This window comes from Phyllopteryx taeniolatus, chromosome 7, assembly GCF_024500385.1.
Source record: "Phyllopteryx taeniolatus isolate TA_2022b chromosome 7, UOR_Ptae_1.2, whole genome shotgun sequence".
Taxonomy (NCBI): Eukaryota; Metazoa; Chordata; class Actinopteri; order Syngnathiformes; family Syngnathidae; genus Phyllopteryx; species Phyllopteryx taeniolatus.
Window position 1 is genome coordinate 5,139,965 of NC_084508.1, and position 22,404 is coordinate 5,162,368.

A 22,404-nucleotide genomic window follows, 5' to 3' on the forward strand; every position below is an offset into this window, starting at 1 on the left:
TGAAACGAGCAAGATCGCCTACTCGCCGGGCTCCGCCCACCTCTGCACTGCTAAGTCATCAAATCCCTGAGGACCGCGTGCTCCAAAAAGCAAAAGCTGATCTTGTTCAAGACTTGAAGATGAGGATGAAAATGAAGATGAGGTACACGCTGGGTCCACAAGTCCAGTACAGTGATCTAGTTGATGGCGGTGCCGGTTGGTTCTGGACCACATCCCAAATTGTTTGGACTTGCGTTCCGATCAATCGCCGGCATCACTCGGCTTCAGCCCAAAAGAAACCACGACACGTTCGAACGGGAGCTTGCAAGACGTTTGCGGCTCCTAATCGGAGTCCGGAGTGGGATTTGCGGAGGTCGGAGGCGTGGCTTAAAGCTATCCTGCACTGCTTTTGACTTTGCTATTCTCAAGGAGCGTTACCCGCCCGACGTAAAGCGTGCATCGTGCGAAACTGAGACGGCGCGCAATTTTGAAGTTGGGTCACAAAAGAGGAATCTGTGAAAGCTTTGGCGTTCACCACGCTACAAAGGAACTGAAAAAACGAAGACGGCTGACGCGACAGGACAGGTGCCGATCAACAAGCGAACGACATCAACGGAAGAAAATCCGGCTCCTGGAGCGGCCCGGTCAGAATCCCGACCTCGAGCCCGCGGAGAGGCTGCGAGAGGTTTCGGGGTGCTGAGCTCGTGACATTTCTGTGTCCTCATAGGAGTTGTAATGTTTGCTTGTCGCTCGCAACACAACAGCTAGCTTCTCTCAGTCCAATTCAAACAGGCGACGCGACAGCGGTGCCGCCTCGGACCACCGGAAACGTTTCCTAGCTCGGAAAAACGTCCGCTAACTCCTACAGTGCCTAACAACACAAACTGTCAGCTACGGTGAATTAAACGCAGCAAAAGGAGCACTGGTCATGCTACAGTATGAAGCGGTCGAAGTTCAGAAATGTTCCACATACAGGATCCTGGTTGAAGCCAGGTACTTCCAGCACCGTATGACTGCAAGGCAGCGTAAGATCAGATCACCTTTTAGGAACAACTGACGCAGAAATCCAGCTCATTCACACACTTGTTCTAGTGGGGGGTGCGATCCAGGACCCAAAGCTCAGGTCCACTTAAGGCCACCAGAGACGGGAAGACCTCGCCACGGCTCCTGAGCCAGACCGGGACTGGACCGCTTTGTTGCGCTGACGTTGGCGATCTTCAGTTTGATGTTTGCGCTGGCGGGCAGGAAACGGCGGCCTGAGAAAGGAGCGACATTAAAACGCTGACACAAAGCACAAGCATTGTTAGCAGATGCGCAAGGGTCAAAGGTCGCGCACGGCAAAAACACCACACGCGCATCATTCATCGTGTTTATACACAAGTGAATCCCAAGCAGCTCGTGAAAGAAGCTCGTGATGTTTCTGTTGCCACGGAGACGCTACGGGCCAGTTAGCACGCAGGCTGCGAACTGTCACGTACGTGGTTAGGGCGAAGGCGAGTAACGCAAGGCAAGAACATGGTGGACCCAATTGCAGGGAAGCAGGGAGGCAAGGCAGGAAAAGTCTCAAAATAATAATATTTAATATTCAAAAAGGGAAAACTGAACAAAGTCCCACAACAGATAATCAAATCAAAGTAACAAAGAAACACTCGAATATCTAAAACTGGAAACAAACTATGACCTGTGAGTAAGACGTGGAATAGAAAGGGAAAATGACACCTGACAATGATAAAGACAAATGGCGACTATGACATGGCAAAGACATGTGACAACGACAATGAACCGAAAGAAACCAGGGAACTAAATACAAACAAATTGACGAGACAACGAGGAACACCTGGACAAGACACGAGTGGCTGGAGAGAGCTGATTGGTCGACACAAAGTAGACGAGAACAGGTGGACACAACAACCTAATGAGCACACGACCAACATGGAACACAGGAAAAGATGGAACAAAACTAAACACAACCCAAACCAAAACACAGACCATGACAGCGAACGAGGATGCGAACTCGGCTTAGTGAGCGTTGTCCCGTTCAGACGACCAATCGGAGGAGGCTTCATTCATGTGTTTTTTTTCAGCCGATTGCCACGGAAACGCAGCGTTGGACGGGAGGTGTGAGCTGATGAATGTCAACGAGTTCGGAAGAAAAAAAAAAGCTGCCTCGATTGTGTCCACTTCCTTTTCTTTATTCCAAAATAAACAGACATCATTTGGGTTTGATCACATTGAATACAGCAATCAATAATACAACAAACAATTGGGTCATTTTCAGAAATCCTTGTAGCCCCCAAAAACATTCATTACCACGTGTGTGTAAGGGGAGGGGAGGGGCTGGGGGAATCTTTCCTTTTCTCGAGTGTTAGGTTAAGGCTAGCTAGCTAGCTGCCCTGCGATTGGCTGGCAAGCAGTTCAGGGTGTACCCCGCCTCCTTCCCGATGATAGCTGGGACAGCAGGTGGGGGCGGTGGTCTTCACGGGGCGGGGGCGGTGGTCTCTACGAGGCGGTGGTCTTCACAGGGCGAGGGCGGTGCTGAGGGCGTGGTGTTCGGGCGTAGGTGCTGAGGGCGTCAGCTGGTAGGATCGTTTCTTTTTGGACCTTCTCAGGTGGTCCATGAGCAGAGTGGCGGCGGCCAATCCGACTGCACCAATGGCGGCCGGGACCAGGACGGAGGCGAGAGCGGGCGGAGTCTTAACGCTCGGCTCTGTAAAATAAAAACATTGGTGAAAGTTGTGCCGATGGGAATAGCGAGCGTGTAAGTTCGCGGAAGCGGCACCTGTCACGGTGAGGCGGAACACGCGGACCTGGTGGCCCAAGTCGTTGGTCACATTGACCCGGTAGAGGCCCGAGTCGCGGGTCGTCACGTTGACCAACGCGAAGATCCCGTCGGCCGAGCGGCGCTCCGTCCCGTCCGACACTTTCCGGAGGACGACGTCGGGCGGCGGGAAGCCGACGGAACGACACAACACCGTCACGTTCTGGCCCGCCGACACCGCCGCCGACGGCAGAACCAGGACTGTCGTGTTCCTGGGAGGAGCTACGACATACATTTGCATATATTAGCGTACATTTACATAGCACGGCTTTCGTTTGCATCTATTTTTAAAACATTTTTTTTCATGGCTGTAATTTAGGGAATAGGGAATGCCAAATGTTTAACTGCGTTTGCAATCATTCCTGACTCCCGAACCACCACAAAGGGATCATTTCTCGTGAGCATTTTTCGGAACCATCTCGGACGGCCAAGTCGCAAGTACGCTCTGACGAGGACGGCGTGATGGAGGAAGATCCAAAGATACGTGCGGCTGCTTTCGGATTCACGGATGATGTATTCGGGCGGCACGGTGTGCGCAAGTGGTGAGCGTTTGCGCTTCACACTTCTGAGGTTTGGGTTCGACTGTGGGAGTTTGCAGGTCGGTCCTCCTCGTGCTGAAAGCGGCTTTTCTGCGGGTTCTCTGGCTCCCTACCACATTCCGAAGACCTGAGATACCAGTCGAATTTGTTCGTATCACAGATCATCTTTCCCCGTCGAAGCAAATTCAAAATGTGCGTGCACATTCCTTTAAAAAGGTGGGTGCGCACTGCTCGAGTGAACCCGTGCGGACGTGCTCAAGACGGGCGATTTCCTGGCTAAACCATGAGGCACTGTGCATCCGACAGTCTCGGCGGCGTAGGGAGCGCAAAGCATCATAGAAAGTAGGTCGGGCAGATCCTGCTGTTTACCATCATTATTTGCGGTGCTCTTCTTAATCACAGTACTGCAGTTGTAGAAAATCAAGCTAAACGTTGCTCTTTACTTGCCTTTGTTCCTTAGGGGTGTCCCGATTCAATCTTCGAGATCGGAAATCGGTCCGACGAGGATCGGATCAGATGGGACTGGCTCTCAAATCTCGGATTTGTTTTTGAGGATGCGAACGACATTTTCTCTCAAATCTAACACAAATGCTTGATTTTCTTTTTATTGGCTTGTTTTTACAAATGTCACTCGAGCCGTCTTTCGCGTCAATGCCGCCGGGGAGAGCCTCATGATGTTGTTGCAATAGGAGGGATCTGTGATGAGGCAGCCATTTTGCACACACACAATAGCAGACAGCAAAAATAAATGCTGTTATTTCATTGAGAGATATGAACGAACGAATATGTATGAATTTGTGCACTAGTACCCACAGAATTTGAAGGGCAACACATTTGCGAATTGTGCAACTAACAGCATTGTTATCAAGCTGCTCATGTCTTTACTGTTATGCAAGAAGTGTATTTCGCCATTTTGCTCTGTCAATAAGGCTCGCCTTTCCTATGAATTTGAACTCATCAATAACGTATCGAAAATAATACATTTAAGCATGGCTGTTTCACCCATAGGAAATGGAGGCGGCATGAAAAAATGGCTAAATGAGTGTCTCTTTAGCGTTATTGATCAAATGCGATGAAAATGAGCCTTTTGCACCGACCGTGGACGGTGAGAAGCACGCTGGACTTCCTGGACCTCCACACGGCGCCGGCCTCCGTCAACAGCCGGGCCTCGCAGCTCACCAGGCGCCGCTCGGCGTCGGCGCGGTGACGCAGCACGGCCGAGATGTTCCGCGGGGACGCCGAGCGCTCGAAGGTCTGGACCAGCAGGCTCTCGTTGCCCGATCGCCACGACAGACGCAGCCGCTCGGCCGGGAACACGTCCCTCACGTCGCACCGCAGCCGCGCCTCCTGGCCCGGCGGCACCGCCCCGCCCTCCTTCACCACCGGATCGGACGGGAGAGCTGAAGAACACGAGCCGCCGAGTCACCCGGGCGGGCCTTCCAGAACCCTTCGGAAAACACTCTCGCGTGTGTGTGAGTGCTTTTTCTGCAGCAACAACAAAATCACTTTGGGCCGTATTCTCCCATTTGTGCGTTTTTTGGGGGTTTTTTGTTTTTGTTTTTGCGCGCATTCCATTTACGCGTGCGCGAGCGGCTCGTGTGCGCGCAGCCACCGGAGGTGGGACTCGTAGAAGAGGCTGGCTGTGAATCACGGAGCGTGGAGTTTTCCTGACACAGGAATGTCATAGAAATCCATTTGGGAAAGGGAGCACACTTGAAATGTCACCTTCCGCGGCGGAGGTGTCGCACCGCTCCGTCGAATACGCCAGCAGCATGTTTGATGCAGAAATGTTTTTCGCAGGTGAAAAGAAAGTTTTTTGATGATGTTTTTTGACAACTAATATGCTATCATATGTCGACATTCGACCGTCGGCGCAATGTGTCGCCGTCGACACGAGTCAGCCGTTGTCAGGCCGCCGGTGCAGTGAACTGAATCAAAACGCGCAATATGATGTTTGACCTTCACAGGGCGCTGGACTTACTAAAGCCTTTGAAGTCCGGAAGAGGGAGAGCGCTCAAATCAGTGGGACAATGCGCGCGGCCATTAACCGACGCACACGGGAGAATATGGCCCTTAGACTTGAACTTTGATCCCAGTAGCTGAACAGGAATAATGGACATTGGAAAACAAAATCAAATGTAACGTAAAAGATGGCCACGTTGGGTCACATGACAGGAAGCAGCTCACAGTAGACGTGGACGGTGGCCCGGCCGCTCCTGGTGACGTTGTCGCAGGTGGCCCGGCACACGTATCCTCCTCGGTCCCGCGGCTGGACGTCCCGCAAGAGGAGGCGGGACTCCAGGGACTCGGCGTCCCAGTCGGCCGGCGGGACGGCGCCCTCGGGCGCCGTCCTCGTCCAGGTGAGCGCGGGTGGCACCGAACACCCCGAACATTCGCACGTCAGAAGAACACCGGACGACACGGCCGGCAGCGCCACCTGCGGGCGCACCTCCACACGCAGAGGGTGAGCTCCACACGCACACACCACAGCGAGTGACATATACTACATCAACCAATGGCTGACAACAAATCATCAATTGATTGACAAACACAAGGATTGATACCACTTGAGGGATGGGTTTATGAGCGTGTTGCTATTACCTGTGACGTGACGTGTTGTGATGGTGTTAGCATTAGCATGTTGTCGAGACCTGCCTGTGACCGTGATGTGTTGGATTAGCATTAGCGTGTGGTCGTTACCCGTGACGTTGACGTGTCGCGTGACTTGCTGCGTTCCAAAGGCGTTTGCGGCGTCGCACTGGTATTGGGCGGAGTCTTGAGGCTGCGCCGTTAGGCTGAAGGTTAGCGAGGGGGCGGCGTCAGACCTCTGAAGCTCCACCCCATCCCTCCTTAGCACCAGGCTGGGGGGCGGGGCTCCGTGTGAGTGACAAGCTAAGGTGACTCGCTGGCCCTCCAGGACTTCCCGACCCGGATGCACCCACATGGACGTGTTGCTGGGTGGAGCTGTAGGTGGAGCAAACACACAGACTCGTGCCCGCTGAACTATGACCCTCTCACTGTGTGTGTGTGTGTGTGTGTCTGTGAGCCTCTCACTGTTCACTTGTACCCGGACCGCCTTGCTGTGTTTGCCGTCCTGATTGTGCGCCTCGCAGCAGTACTCCCCCGCCTGTGCAGCCAGCACCAGCTCCCCACCGTGACCCTTGACCTGCGGCGCCCCGCGCCCCTCGGGCCTGAAGGTCCATGTGAGGACCGGCGCCGGGTCGCCGGCCGCAGAGCACCTCAGAACCAGGATGGACCCTGACAACACTGGACCGGGGTCCGACAGCGCCGTCACCACTGGAGCGACTGACAAGAACCACATCATCGTCGTCGTCGTCGTCGTCATCATCATCATCATCATCATCATAGCAACACTGGTTGGCACAGCAACATGACATCACGTCGAATTGATGTGTTGTCATGTCAACGTACAACCGTCGACGGCACGGCAACACGCCAGCCTCTTACACGTGACGCGGATGCGGGCGTGGGCGTGGCGTGTGCGTTCACGGGGCGTCAGTTCCCGCAGTTCCAGAGTGGCACGGCAGGTGAGGTTTTGTCCCGACTCCGCCCTCTGAGGTGTGAAGCTGTAAGTCGATTGGACAGCGGTGGCGCCGGCCTCCCCCGTGACGCTGTGCACCACCTGCCCTCCTCTCAGCCAGTCCAGAGTCAGCATCTCAGCGGGGTAAATGTCACGCACCTCGCACGTCAGCGTAGACTCCTCCCCCTCGCGGACGGGGTGGTGACCTCGGATGACGGGGTCCGACGGGAAGGCTGAACGACAACGAGACCTCCATCAAGACCGGCGGATGACGACATCGCTGACACACGCTAACGACACACATGCTGGTTATACGTGTGCGACATGAATGACAACACACAAACGCTGAGTGCGTGTACGCACGTGTGTCTTCGTGGAGGGTTGGCGTACGTGCGTATGTGTTTGTGTGCATGTCTGTTTGCGCGTGAGAGAGTGCGCGTGCTCTCAAAACGGACCGTAAAGGCTGATGTGTGTTTTAGCGTGTTTGCGCTGCTCCCCGCACGTGACTTTACACAGCAGCGGGCCTTCGTGTTCCATCTCCACGGGGTCAAAGGTCAGCAGCGACAGGCGGCCCCGCGTTCGGACGTCGGCGCCGAGCGGCCGGTCGCCGACCGGCGTCCACGAGACGACTGGCGCCACGGGACACTCGCCGACGGAGCACGTAAGCTGCCCACGCTCGCCCAGCTTGAAGAGCGGCCCGCTGGGAGAAATGTCCACCCGGAGGCCGTGAACGCACCACGACCACATCAGCACACCTGCACAACCACAACACCACCACAGTGACGGAGGCGGCTCATTTTCATATCATTTGATCAATAACGGTAAACATTTCTAATTGGAAACTAGAACTTCTTCAGCAGGCGTCAGCGCAAGTCGGGCGACGTCAACGCGGTGGGCCGCGCTGGAACTCTTCGTCAACAAATGCGCAGTTCAGTGGATTGCGTTCCGCACGTTTCCTGGTACGCTCGACAAGATGAAGCGGAGGTCGTACGCCGCCTCGGAGCGGCGCGACGGCCGCAAAGCGTCTCCCACGGACACTCGACCGCAGGCGGACCCAGAAAACTTCGCAGCGCTACTCCAATGTCCGTTTTCCGCTTCCAAAAAGTGTCAAACGCTGATGGCCTCACGTCTGTCCCAATCAATCGCCTTTTACCACCGGACCGGACCGGAAATAGCGAGAATCTGCCGATGATTGATGCGCATTATAATTGCATCTAAAAAAATCTTGACAAAGCGGGAATAAAGCGCAAATAAGTGTTTTTGGGGTTGGTTCCCCTCCAAAAAAACAAAAAGAACAAAAAAAATATTGAACAAAATGGAAAAAATAATAGTAATTGAAAAAAAAAAAATCCACCGTAATGGATTCATTGTTTCATCCCAGTGGACTGGACCAAAATCCCTTTGAAGTGATTTGGAAGTGGAAAATGAGTGAAAGATTCCAAACGCAGTCACTGCATTTGGAATCGTTCACTCACCCCCGACTCCCCAATCGCTTCAAAGGGAATTTCGGTGGACATATCTAGGTCTACGAAATGAAAACACGTGAGAGGAAAAAAAAACAAACAAAAAAACGTCACGATACGGCGCCAGCACCCAAACTCCAACTGGAACCCTAACCTCAGAACAGTGATCCGGCGAGCGGATGGGGATGAAATTAAAAAGCTCACCTGAGAAGAAGCAGACGAGCGGACGCATCGCCGTCGCCCGAGTCGGCGCCGATGGATCCATGGATCGATCGACGGATCGATGGCTGGCTCGACGGACCGGCGGAGGGAGCGACGGACCTGCGGATCAGCGAGGAGCAGGCGATCGTCTGAGCTCGGCGTTGGTCTTTGTGTGTGTGAGAGCTCAACATGAGCCAGAAAAAGGGCACGCGCCTCCTGCGGCCTGGGGCGCCCACTGCTGCTGAGCACGGGAACTGCACTTTATGCAGCAATCACACTCATCACTTCTCTTGATTGACTGCACACACACACACACACACACACACACAATCAGTTCCCCTTTTTGATTGATGACTCATCTGTGTTGACCTCGATTGAAAGGTCAACCTTTGATTATCAATGAAGTCGTCGTGTTGCCTACGAGAACCTTTGACGCGGTTTCTTTTCTTTTCTCCAGGATGCTTCCCGTTAAGATACCCGATCTCTTCCGCCAGGCTGTCCTGCCCAAAATTGCGGATCGTCATCGCGGAGGACTTCAGGACGGCCTCACGGATTATTGTAGATTTGAGGTTAGCGCGACCGTGGATTACTAAGAGTAATAGATTACAGTATTTGAAGATACCATAAGGATGAGTTTAGGACAGACCGACGGTACAATTCACTATTTGAAGGTAAACGTCATGGATGACCTTTAGGCCTCAGTAATAAATTGATGATACACAACGGAGCACTTTAGCACAGAAAAACAGATTGCTTGGTTGAACTCAGTCAGGCAAATGGAGTTCTTGCATTGCCTGGGGCTTCTGGGTTTTTTGTTTTGGTTGTTTTTTTTATGACAAATGATCACGATGTCCACCAAAGCACTTGTGAACATGGGCTTTCAAAGGTGCTACAGTGTATAAATAACGTTACTTGAAGATACAGCAAGAATGAATGACTTTAGGATGGAGTAATAGATTACTTTCAGATAGCGTATGGATTATTTTAGGACAGAGCAATCCATGATTTGAGGACAATGATCACAGATCCTGTTTGTTGATCACATGACTGTCAGAAGACAAAAGAAGTCAACAAAATAATTTATTTCCTTCTCCTATGACAATTTACAAGAAAATATGATTCCAAAATGCATCAACAGGCGGCTTCCTTCCAAAATAAAAGCCCTTCGATTGATCTCAACAGGGAGCTTCCCTTCAAAATAAAAGCCTTGCGATCGATGTCGAGCCGAGTTGTTCTGATGAACATGAAGTGCTCATTCCTTTCACTCATTTCGTAAAAACACCTCAATCTTCCCTTATGGCACCTCGTCGTCATAATCATCATCATCGTTACCGTTAAAAACTTTACAAAATGAAAGAGCAAGATCCCTAGTCCCTGCAACTCTTACTTTGAAAGTGCCTCTGAAGAAAAACAAAATGGAAGAGGTAGAAGATTGGAGCTATGAGGAAAAGCTTTGTTAGAAACTAGCTTGAAAATACATCTTTCTCCTGAGGCTAACGGCTAGCGTTGTGCTAGCACCTGACCAGCGTGTGCGAATGCGTGCTCATCTGCTCACAAGATGTCGGCTCAGGTCAAATTCGTCGCTCATTGAGCATTTTCGCGGTGACGTCATTGAAAAATGATGAGAGAGAGAGAGAAACCCGGTAACCATGACGACAGTGTCATCGTTCCTTCAGCTGATAGGAAAGTCTCGATGGTGTCACCTCGGGTGCGCTGCGTTCAGGGCACGTGGGATCTTCTAGAAGTGGATGTAGTCAGACTGAAGCGACTGGGGGGGGAAAAAAATAAATAAATTTTTTATTTTGCATTCAAATTTATAGCAATTTATTCCTGATTACTGTTTATTAATAGATTATTGCTGTTTGTTTGCTTTTGTTTAATGATTAAAAGCAAAAAAACAATGGCACAATATGACACGCAAGGGAGGGGATGTTTCACTTGCAACCTTTTTGAAAGTGAGAGCGACTTCTTGGCTACTAGTTCCAAGGGCTGCTAGCTTGATATGCACTTTTGAGGTGGCTTCATGTTCAACTACACTTCTTCTTTTGCTTTCGACTTGTCCCGTTCGGGGTCGCCACAGCGCATCATCCTTTTCCATGTACGCCTCTCTCCTGCATCCTCCTCTCCAACACCAACTGCCCTCATGTCTTCCCTCACGACATCCATCAACCTTCTCTTTGGTCTTCCTCTCGCTCTCTTGCCTGGCAGCTCCATCCTCATCATCCTTCTACCAATATACACACAATCTCTCCTCTGGACGAGTCCAAACCATCGGAGTCTGCTCTCTCCAAAACATCTAACATTGCGCCGTCCCTCTGATGAGCTCATTTTTAAACCTATCCAACCTGCTCACTCCGAGCGAACCTCAACATCTTCACTTCCGCCACGCCCAGCTCTGCTTCCTGTCGTCTTTAATCCGTGCATCATGGCTGGCCTCACCACTGTTTTATAAACTTTGCCCATCATCCTAGCAGAGACTCTTCTGTCACATAACACACCTGACACCTTCTTCCACCCGTTCCAACCTGCTTGGACCAGTTTCTTCACTTCCTGACCACACTCCCCATTGCTCTGGACGGTTGAACCCCAGTATTTGAAGTCCTCCACTCTTGCTATCTCTTCTCCCTTCTCCTCTCTCATGCATGCACATATATTCTGTCTTACTTCAGCTAATCTTCATTCTTCTCCTTTCCTGTGCATGCCTCCACCTTTCTAAGTGTTCCTCCACCTGCTCCCTGCTTTCACTGCAGATCACAATGTCATCTGTGAACATCATGATCCACAGGGATTCCAGTCTAAGCTCATCTGTCAGCCTATCCGTCACCACTGCAAACAGGAAGGGGCTCGGGGCTGATCCCTGATGCAGTCCCACCGCCACCTTAAACTCCTCTGTTACACCTACACCACACCTCACCACTGCTCTGCTGCACTCACGCATGTCCCATATAATTCTAACGTAACATAATATTCTAACTTAAAAATGCGCACCAGCAGACTTTTCCTCCATTCCGCAGGCATCTTCTCACCCGCTAGAATTCTGTTGAACGAGCTGGTCAAAAACTCCACAGCCACCTCTCCTAGATGCTTCCATACCACCACAGGAATATCATCAGGACCAACTGCCTTTCCATTTTTCCCATACTAATCATTGCCACTTCCTGGTCCACCACACTTGCCTCTTCTACTCTCCCTTCTCTCTCATTTTCCTCATTCATCAACTCCTCGAAGTATTCTTTCCATCTAGGAAGCACACTGCTGGCACCAGTCAACACATTTCCATCTCTATCCTTAATCACCCTAACCTGTTGCTCATCCTTCCCATCTCTAGCCCTCTGTTTGGCCAGCCTGTAAGATCCTTTTCTCCTCCTTTAGTGTCCAACCTGGCATACATGTCATCATATGCCTCTTGTTTGACCTTTGCCACCTCTACCTTTGCCCTACGTCGCATCTCCACATATTCCTTTCTCCTCTCCTCGGTCCTCTCAGTGTCCCACTTCTTCTTAGCTAACCTCTTTCCTTGGATGATTTCCTGTACTTTGAGATTGCACCACCAAGTCGTCTCCTCTATTTTCCTACCAGAAGATACACCAAGTACTCTCCTGCCTGCCTCTCTGATCACCTCGGCTGTTGCGGTCCAGTCTTCTGGAAGCTCCTCCTGTCCACCGAGAGCCTGTCTCACCTCTTCCCGAAAAGCCGCACAACACTCTTCCTTTCTCATCTTCCACCACATGGTTCTCTGCTCTGCCTTTGTCTTCTTAATCTTCCTCCTCAACACCAGAGTCATCTTACACACCACCATCCTATGCCACACTCTCCCCTACCACTACCTTACAGTCAGTAAGCTCCTTCAGATGACATCGTCTGCACAAGATGTAATCCACCTGCGTGCTTCTACCTCCGCTCTTGTAGGTCACCCTATGTTCCTGCCTCTTCTGGGGGAAAAAATAAAAAATAAAATAAAGTGTTCATTTGCATCCTTTTTGCAAAGTCTACCACCATCTGTCCCTCGAGGTCCCTTACCTGGATGCCGTACTTACCCATCACTTCTTCATCACCCCTGTTTCCTTCACCAATATGCCCATTAAAATCTACACCAATCACGACTCTCTCTGTCTGGGATGCTCAGAACTACGTCATCCAGCTCCTTCCAAAATTTCTCTTTCACCTCTAGGTCACATCCTACCTGTGGGGCATAGCCACTAATCACATCATACATAACACCCTCAATTTCAAAGTTTCAGCCTCATCACTCGATCTGATACTCTCCTCACCTCCAAGACATTCTTAGCCAACTCTTCTTTTAAAATAACCCCGACTCCATTTCTCTTTCCATCTACACCATGGTAAAATAATTTGAACCCTGCCCCTGAACTTCTAGCCTTACTGCCTTTCCACCTGCTCTCCTGGACACACAATATATCAACCTTTCTCATAATCATCATGTCAACCAACTACAGAGCTTTTCCTGTCTTTGTCCCTCACATTCAGTTGTAGGCTCTGTGCTTTCCTCTTCTCTTTCTCCCGAAGAACCCCCTTTCCACCTCTCAGTCTTCGACCCGCAGTAGCTGAATCTCCACCGGCGCCCTGGAGGTTAACGGTGCCGGTGGCAGATGTCGTTAATGACCGATCCGGTATGGAATTCTTCGGATGAACGGTCATATTTGTTTGGCAAAGTTTTAAGCCGGATGCCCTTCCTGACGCAACCCTCTGCATTTATCTGGGCTTGGGACCGGCCTACGGTTTGCACTGGCTTGTGCCCCCCGTAGGGCTGCATTCTTAATGTTCAACTACACCTTGAACAAATTACAATTATTCTCATAATACAGGTACATCTCAATACATGAGAATATATTGATTCTCATATATTGAAATGATATACAGAAATTAATTGTGCAACAGAAGTCTGCGTATGACTACAGATGTGAGTTATTGTTCTCAAATTTGTATTGGAACTGCAAGAGGCTTCAGGTTTGTCCATTTTGCATTTTCTAGCTAATAAATCAAATCTATGCTCATCTGCAGGTATAAATAATAATGAATATGTTCTCATTTATTGAGATGTACCTGTAGATTCAAATGACAATTTTTTTCCCACAAATTGATTATGACTCAGTTACTGTCAGAAAAAATGAATATTCTATTTCAAAGTCAAAAGCAGATGTTTACAAATGTCTTATTTTGAAAAAACGAAAATAAGATTTTGTGTTGCGAAGGTGAGGTTTAGTTACTGGATAATCAATTAGTTTTCAATTAATTATGACATCTGTAGTTTGAATGCTTCTGACCTCATTAGCTTGTCGCTAACAACTAATAAACGCCAGCAGAAAGCTTGCATCATCATCATCATCCACTCAAACGCTGCACTCTGCCTCTTTCCTACTCCAACCAACCTAATTGGTTATTGATGATGTCAGGGTGTCACATGACCGTAGCAACGTGCCAAGTGGTCGCCATCTTGGAAAGAGCACCTCAAAAGGCCACAAAAATCCTCCAGAACAAATGAAGCGTCACGGCCATTTTGACGGGAATGAGCTTTATGCTGCAAGGTCCGAACTACTTCAAACATTTTGTATTGCATTTATTGCTATGAAAACATTTTTTCTCGAGTAATTTCTGAGATTTGTGTAGCACTTTTTTGAAATTCTGTTTTGGGCAATAATTTGCCCATATTGTTTCCGACTGTCCGGGGGTCCGCGAAGGTAACGGGACGCGTGCATCGGAAGCGAGAGAGAAGGACGTTGGGGAAAATGACAGTTGGCCGTATGACGACGAGTTACCGTGACGACACGGGTAGGGCGGGGCCAATGACGAGGCGTGCGTGGCGTACACGTTGCCGAGCGAGCCAGCCAATCGGGAGCTGGCACACACCCACACGCAGACACGCACGCGCGCACACACCGACTAAGGTGAGAGGTCGTATGATGGTGGCAGCCAATGAGATGCCTGGTTGATGTGTGAAAACAAGCTAACAGGAAGTGAGGAAGGAGCGACAGGAAGTGTCTAACCTCAAGCTGGTCACTGACGACGACGCACTGCGACCGATCCTCTTGGCCGCGGCGGACACCGGTGATCGGAATGACTCGTGTGGCGACGAGGGAGAGCCCTGAGGGACGCCCGCCAACAGTCTGGAGACAAACACGCACACGTCACGATTGAGCCGTTTGTCACGTTTGTGATACGCGCACTGACCTGATTGGTCGCTGCGCCACACTGAATAGCTGGTCCGCTCTGGAAGGCAAACAAGGTCATCCGTCTGTCACTCAAAGGTTATGACTGAGTGACAGATGGACGGAGGGGGCAGGGCTTGTAATACCTGTCAGGCGCAGAGGAGGCGGTGCGGAGGGGGCGGCGACATTTCAAGGCTCGCAGTTTATCTCCCTGAGTTGGAAGTGACCGCTCGCTGGCTTCACTCTGCGCCGACAACACGTTGACTCGTGAGTGTACGTTTATGACGCGCGTGCGTGCGTGGGTGCGTGCGTGTACCCCGTGGAGCCGGTCCGAGCCGAGCGAAGGTTGCGCGGCGCCATTGTGCATTGCGTCTGTGGGGTTAAAGGTAAGGCGGTCCACGCCGACCACGAGGTCGCGGACGCGCTTCTCGTCCTCTGCCGCCGCCGCTGACCCCTGCGAGCGCTCTCGGTCTCCTAGCGACCACAGCCACGTTTGCTTCCTGCACACAAACCCGCTTGTGACATGCCTGACACATTTGTCGTCATTAGGGCTGCAAAAATTAATGGACAACTCATCGATTAGCAAATTAATCGATAACGATTTTTTATCATCGGTTAATCGCTTAGAAACCTTGTTTAACCTAAAGTTGTCAAAATCTTTGGAATTTCAGCCAATATTGGGAAAAAATTGCAACATTGCGATAATCTGAAACCCTGCGATACATATTGCGGTGTTCAAAAATACAGGACTACATGTAAAAAACACATGAAAATCAGCACACATTTTTCTCTCGCTAGAAAAACTATGCTCAGTGGAGCACAAATGTCTTCAGTCATTTGTATGAAGTCTACCTGTATTTAAAAGTACTGTAGAATTGAGTCCAACCAGACGAAGTTCAAATATTTAATTTTCATGCCCAGTTATACTATAGTCATCAGCACATTCCTAACACTATTTCTTTGTTTAATCAGTTATTTGACACCTGTTTGAACACGCATTACTATTTCTATATTTGAGTGCATTAGTTTAAGCAAAACACATTGTGTACACCTGAAGTTTGTTCCTTCAAGTCGCTGTAGCGACTGATTATCTTTGTTTTACATAAGGCGACATTCGTAAAAACCTGCTTCAACATTTTGGCTGATTTCCTGACAGATGTTCCGGAACAAACTGAACTGAATCCATTAATTTCCAGTATGTCGGCGTTGTTTTCTGCTCTGTCGATTTGAAATGATCACTCAAGGAATGGAAATGTCAAAATGCTTTTCGTCCAATTCATCGAACATATAATCACAGATCAATCGAATGTGAAAAGAATCGTGAGTCGCAGCCCTAATTGTTGTTTTTGTCATTTGCCGTCATCGCTCACTCTTCCAGGAAGTTCTGCTGAGGTCCGATCACCGATCCAGGCCTACAGATCCGGATCCAGGCAATGGCTTCGAGTGCCGTGAAGCGGTATCGCTTCATCAGGTAGCAGCCAATCAGAGTGCCCGTCCTGCCCAGGCCGGCTGGAGAGGACGAGAGTGCGTGAAGCGAGCGCCGAGCCAGGTGGCGGGCGGGCGTCTACTCTCACCTTTGCAGTGCACGGCCAGGGCACCGCACGTGGCGTCGCACAGCGCCATGAAACGCCGCGCGATGGCGTCGCTCGGCGTGCTCCCGTCCGGGAAAAACAGATCGCAGTGGCAGAAGCCGGCATCCGTGAAGCGAGCGCCCTCGTAGATCTTCTTGTTGAGGCGCACGACCGCTGTCACGCCGCCGCTGCGGAAGTACGGGAAGTACCGCTCGGGGGCGTGGAGCGGGTAGCCTGCAGACACGCGTGCAAATTCGTTAGCCGTTCCCACCGACGTGGCACAAAATGCCGCCCGAAGTCCCGTCGGTGTGATTCAGTAGTCGGGAAGGAGTCGCCATTCCAACAGTCCGTTTTCTCCCGCTTATCCCAAGTCGGGTCACGGGGGCAGCGGCTTCACCAGACTTCCCTCTCCCCGGCCACTTCGTCCAGCTCTTCCGGGCACCCCTCCCCTGCCGCGGCGACGTTCCGCATCGCTCCGGCCGGCTTCCGTCGCCGGGGATCGGACCGCCGAGCTCCCTGCCTTCAGCCGCCGCCCGGCCCGCCCCGTCCCCTGCCCCTTCCCACAGGGCATTCCTCATTCTCGACGGCCAATCACAATACGGTGACGCCTTGAGACGAGTTTCGTTCGGTCAATTATAGAATTGTAATAAATAATATATATGCTTGTCTGAAAACACATCTCAAATCATCTTTCCCCATTCAAATGTACAAAGACATGAATCCGCTCCAACCCCACCAAAAACATCCAAAATCCGTTTTTAACATGTTTTTTCATCATAAAAATGTCATACACCTTCCACTCGTTGCAGACTTGTCTCACTTTTTGCCGCTTACGACTCATTTTGTCTTGGAGCTCCACGGAGAAGGGAGGAAAAAAAAGAAAAATAGAAAAAGAAATATTGTAATAGGACTCCAACACCCACCATTCTCAATTTTGCTCTTGGGGTGCGGGCCGCTGAAGGCCAGAAGTTTTCCGGGAACAATCCAGTTGAGATCTCCATTCTCCACGCGCTGAACGGACAGGAAATCGACAACGACCACAAGGTGAGCGGAAACACCGGGATGGCGCGGCGCGGGAGGGACACGGGCGAGCTTCGTACCTCGTAATGTTCGTACTCCTCCACGTCAAAAGACTCAAAGTCGAAGAATCCGTGTTGGAGAGCCTGAAACCACAAAAAAAAAAAAAAAAAAAAAAAAAAAAGATTTCAGCATGAGACGACAGGAAACGCTTCTACAAGCCTCTGCGTGCGCCGCGTCGATGCGGACGTTGGCAACCATGAGCCACAAAGTGACGACACGCGTGTGGAGCAAACGGCCACAGATATCGACACGCAAATGAGAATGCGTGATTGGCAGAAAGCTCACCTTCCTGATGCCTTGCAGGCAGTCCAGAACGCTCAGGTTGAAAGTGCACTTCCCGAACGACGCATCCCTACACACACACACACACACACACACACACACACACACAGTGTCATGTAGCAACACACACCTGCAGGTGGCAGCAACTAACCTGTGTGTGTGTGTGTGTGCGTTCATGATCCTGTTAGTGAGATTAGAGGAAGGAGCCTGTTAGTGACATCAAAATACGGCATGAAGACCATTAGTTAAAATAGTGAGGGCAGCAGCGTGTGGGCGTGGCCTAACAGCCCGACTCAATCTGTCAGCTGTTTAACCCTCAATTTACGTCATGTACGCGCACACGCACGGCCTTTATCCCTCACACACGCACCTAAGGACAGCATGCATGCAGACACAGACACACACACACACGCACATGGCCTTTATCCCTCACACACACACACGCAAGCTCGCACACAGAGTGATGTAAAATGTGATAAGATCTGGTGGAGACTTGTTGACTTTTTGGGTTAACCTGAAGGGCAGGTAGGCGGCGTTGGATCCTGACACCAAAGCTCTGTAAGCCTCTTCAGGAGTTTTCTTCAAGTAGATCACCTGAAACACGTACGCACACACAAAATGAAGGTCAAGGGTAGGAGAGCGTTCGGACTGGGTTCGGGGGGGGGGTCTTACCGCGTATCCTCCGATGAGCATGGCTGCATTGGAGCGTTTCCTCTGGTCAAAACTGCTGTAGTGGACGATTCGTTTACGGCTCAACGTGAACGACTGCGCGCACACAAAGCAGACCAAGTTGACTTTGTTGAAACAACCATCGGCACTCACATTCACACCTACGGGCAATTTAGTCTCCAATTAATGCATGTTTTTGGGATGTGGGAGGAAAGCGGAGTGCCCGGAGAAAAGCCACGCAGGCACGGGGAGAACATGCAAACTCCACACAGGCGGGGCCGGGGATCGAACCCGGGTCCTCAGAACTGTGAGGCTGACGCTCTAACCAGTCGTCCACCGTGCCTCCACTCCAGATATGATATTTGCAATATGTTACTGTGAGGCGGCACGGTGGGCACAACGCATATTCTGTTTATACCATACATATACTGCCTTCCAAATATTTAGGCAAAAGATATTTTTCTCTGGGTGGCACGGTTTGTTTGTTTATATGTGCCTTGCGATTGGCTGGCGACCAGTTCAGGGTGTACCCTGCCTCTCGCCCGAAGATAGCGCATCCAGGCAGTGATTCCCGACCAAGTATTGACATATACTATACAAAGATTAACATATCGTTTTGAAAGTAACATATTTTGATTCATTTAATGTGACCCTAATTTCTTTTTTTTTTTCTACTAAAAAATGAGAAGCAAATGGTGATTTCTTCACAGTATTCAATTTTTTTTTGAATTCCTATAAAACCCACAAAATCAAAATGAAAGTAACATATTTGGATTGATTTTGGTCAAAAGGTGGTGCTACTTTTGGTGAAACCAACCCGTTCTAATGCTGATTACTAAAGAATGCAAATAGCTAGAAACAAACTTTCTGGTGAAAGAAGAGTCAGAACACAATATTCTGCGTGTCTTCAAAGACAGGCCAAAACACTGGAAACCGGCCAGCCGGCAATGTGGGCAACTCGCTTTTGCCAACGACCGCCGGTGAACAAGTTAAAAGTCGACAGTCGCTTTTTGAAAACCAGTCCCACGAGAGGTCCAGAAAAGTGACTAAATATAGCGAAAAAGTTGTCTCTGCTTTTGTTCACTAGCTCCTCACTGTTGGCAGCCATGTTGTTAGTCTAAGCAGTGCACGTCAGCAAAGACGCAGGTTCAAAGCAATGGATTGCCCTGACGAATCATTCAATGGATAAATAAAATGGACAAATCGCTCGGATTTGTACGCTTGAGCGTATGACACTAGTGCACATGTGCGCGCGCAACGGTGTCGCCGGCGTGCAGGCGGTCGGTGGACATTCCAAGTGAGGGCGGCGTCTGCGTCAGGAACTCACCTTGAGCTTCTTGTTGAGCTTGCAGCAGTATCGGTACAACATGGCCAAGTTGAGAGGACCAAAGTCTCCGTAGAAACTGGCCACACGCACACACAACAGGAAGCAAATTAGCACGCTGTCTGTCCTTCACAATAAAAGCGCAAGGACGCCGACACTTACTTCTCGTAAACAAACTCGTCGTCCGTGCAGAAGTAGTGAGTGTTGGCCGTGCTTTTGGGCTTGCTTCGTAACGTCGCAAAATACAGACGCTCTGTCACACAAGGAGCACTGCTTATTAGTGATCATATGGTGAGTCACAGAGATGCTATTTATAACACCATGACAAGATTTCCCGTCAAAATGCTGAGGGTGGTTGGATTGCTCGTTTTAACTTTTGGACCTGGATAGTTCCCAAAATCCATCCATCCATTTTCTGAGCCACTTCTCCTCACGCGGGTCGCGGGCGTGCTGGAGCCCATCCCAGCTATCATCGGGCAGGAGGCGGGGTACACCCCAAACTGGTTGCCAGCCAATCGCAGGGCACATACAAACAACCAACCATTCGCACTCACATTCACACCTACGGGCAATTTAGAGTCTCCAATTCATGCATGTTTTTGGGATGTGGGAGGAAAGCGGAGTGCCCGGAGAAAACCCACGCAGGCACGGGGAGAACGTGCAAACTCCACACAGGCGGGGCCGGGGATTGAACCCCGGTCCTCAGAACTGAGAGACTGACGCTCTAACCAGTCGGCCACCGTGCCGCCCAGCTCCCAAAATGTCCACTCAAAATCCGTTTGTAGAGATGAGGGAGTCGGGATGATTAGCGACTGCGAAGGCTTCATCATCCCTAGATCCCCAACCACTAGAAACCACGAATGAGGAAAGATGAGATGGCAACTGTGGCACATTCAAGGTTACTGCGTGATGTGCTAAGTTGCAACCAATTAGTTTCTCATCCATTTTTCTATCGATTAACTCTATATTGTCCGCGGGAGAGGGGGGGGGGGGGATTTGTCCGTGGCTCACCAAGACAGACAGCACTAAAAATAGTAATACCGATATTGACATACATAAGACCTATAATAAAACACATTCAAACGGAAGTGAGATATATTGAGAATAGGAATAAAAGTAAGGATAAAATACGATCTCGTAAAAGAAGTCAAACAGGAGCAGTTCAGGTCGTAACACAACACAAAAGTTATTTGACTTTTAATTCAAGTCGCTCATATTTTCGTTGAACAACTTTTAAGCACTTTTCTTGGGGAAAAAAAAAACCCGACGTACTTTATGCACTCACCAGCAAGTTTTGAGTGACAAGCGTTGTAAATTGTGATTGCCCTTTCCAATGTTTGTTTTTACCTTTGATAAACTCTGCGGCTCCCAGCGGTTCGGCCTCGCCCGTCGCGCCGAACAGGGCGGTCAGAACCGGGGTGTGAGTCATGGGTCCGTCTAAATCCTGGCCGGGCAGCCGCTCAACTTGTCGACTGGCAGGCTAGCAGCGAAGCTAGCTGCCGCTCGCTCGCAGTCAACAAGTTCCCAACTTTGTCCTCAACTTCCCATCGTGCTCGCGCTTCCCTATCGGACGCTAATTTTGCACTTTCGTCAACCATTTGCCGTCCTCAAGTCATCGCGCGTTAGCATGTTAGCACGTTAGCTCGGATTAACGAGCATAATCACTCCGAAAGCGAGATTGCGCAATTCCGCTTTTAAAAACTCGTTACCATGGCGACCTCGGGCCAATCAGCAAACGGAGCCAACTGTGCTGCTTTCAAGCTCCCCCGGAAAAGAGAAAATTCACACCCCCCAAAAAAACGGAGAGAAAAAGAGATTTTTCTTTTTTTGAAAGACGAATCTTCGCGGAATTTTGTGTTGTTTTTTGCTCTAAATACGACCAGCCATTCTCTGCGGTTTGCTGTTATACTCACATGAATTTCAGAAATTACTTCAACATCTCATTCATGGGGCAAGTTGTAGTCGCAAATAACCTGCTCTGCGCAATATTCTATAGATTTTTGACCTTTGACAAGATGTCAGGTCATCATTTTTGTCCTCACGTTTTCATATCACTAAAAGATGTGTGTTTATGCAAATGGTTGGCACCTTTCTGTGTTCATTTATCATTAGTTATTATATATTTGACTCCTCACGCAGCACTCGATCGAAGCTCCATTTGCTTTCGCCATCAGACTCGAGGATTCTGTCACAGCAAGGGGAACTAAACAATAGCTTGTTAATCGTGACATCACATTTTAGGAGCGGTGATGAGTTGTTTATGTCACAGTGATGACATCACACTTACCCGCAACCAGAGAAATCCACACACAGTTAGCACCCGGTGCCGGTCCCGCAAGGCTGTCCTGCTGCATCCTGCAGATGTGGGCCATGCTGCAGGGCAGCCGGCGGACTGACTAGGACTCGCGGGGCGTCAGGTGACCCGGTTCAGGTTTCTGCCACTTCCAGAGGGGCGCAGGTGTGAGTTTCCATCGGGCTCGGATTACAGCGGGCTCGGCTCAGACGCGGTCGGAACACCGACCCGCCTGTCAGCTCGGCGACCGAACCGGGTCACGCGGTCAATCGACACGTGTGATGTCACGGAAAGGAGGCGGACCCTCCACAGGAAGTGGTCTACTTGACAACATCTGGCCCAAAGTCAGCTGGAAGAGAGTCGAGCTCGCCCGGGACCCCCAACAAGGTAAGCGCCCCAAAAAATTGATTCAGTTCAATTGAATTTTCCATCGCGCCAAAAGTTGTCTTTGTCACGTTCCATATGGAGCAGGTCGAG

General features: G+C 50.2%; 1 protein-coding gene across 6 annotated transcripts; it reads right to left on the minus strand.

Annotated features, from left to right (window-relative positions):
* Nucleotides 1-2,150: 2,150 nt before the first annotated feature.
* cdc14ab (cell division cycle 14Ab) lies at nt 2,151-22,324 on the minus strand. 6 transcript variants are annotated; one of them, XR_009789235.1, is made up of 17 exons: nt 20,982-22,324; nt 19,797-19,887; nt 19,638-19,713; nt 18,314-18,406; nt 18,156-18,235; nt 17,645-17,711; nt 17,380-17,442; nt 17,203-17,290; nt 16,283-16,513; nt 16,079-16,217; nt 15,025-15,208; nt 14,855-14,952; nt 14,731-14,769; nt 14,547-14,666; nt 10,245-10,309; nt 8,545-8,839; nt 7,496-7,632 (listed from the first exon to the last, which is right to left on the minus strand). XR_009789235.1 is itself a non-coding variant. In XM_061778169.1 (15 exons), exons 1-15 carry the CDS (start codon nt 21,061-21,063, stop codon nt 10,261-10,263), a joined length of 1,500 nt encoding a protein of 499 aa, XP_061634153.1. In that variant the 5' UTR covers nt 21,064-22,324; the 3' UTR covers nt 9,609-10,260. The 6 variants fall into 6 exon arrangements, 5 of the variants coding, with proteins under 5 accessions (XP_061634150.1, XP_061634149.1, XP_061634152.1 ...); XM_061778169.1 differs by lacking the exons at nt 7,496-7,632; nt 8,545-8,839 and having other exon boundaries at nt 9,609-10,309; XM_061778170.1 differs by lacking the exons at nt 7,496-7,632; nt 8,545-8,839; nt 14,731-14,769 and having other exon boundaries at nt 9,609-10,309.
* Between the last annotated feature and the right edge of the window lie 80 nt (nt 22,325-22,404).

Bases quoted from the DNA above. Each gene is read 5' to 3' on its own strand.
- cdc14ab (XM_061778165.1), bottom strand. From the start codon at position 8,605: ATGGATCCATCGGCGCCGACTCGGGCGACGGCGATGCGTCCGCTCGTC. The intron at 7,633-8,544 runs GTGAGCTTTTTA...GTGGTTGTGCAG, and splicing joins GCTCGTCTGCTTCTTCTCAG to GTGTGCTGATGTGGTCGTGG. The intron at 4,737-5,523 runs GTGAGCTGCTTC...CGTGTTCTTCAG, and splicing joins GGCCACCGTCCACGTCTACT to CTCTCCCGTCCGATCCGGTG.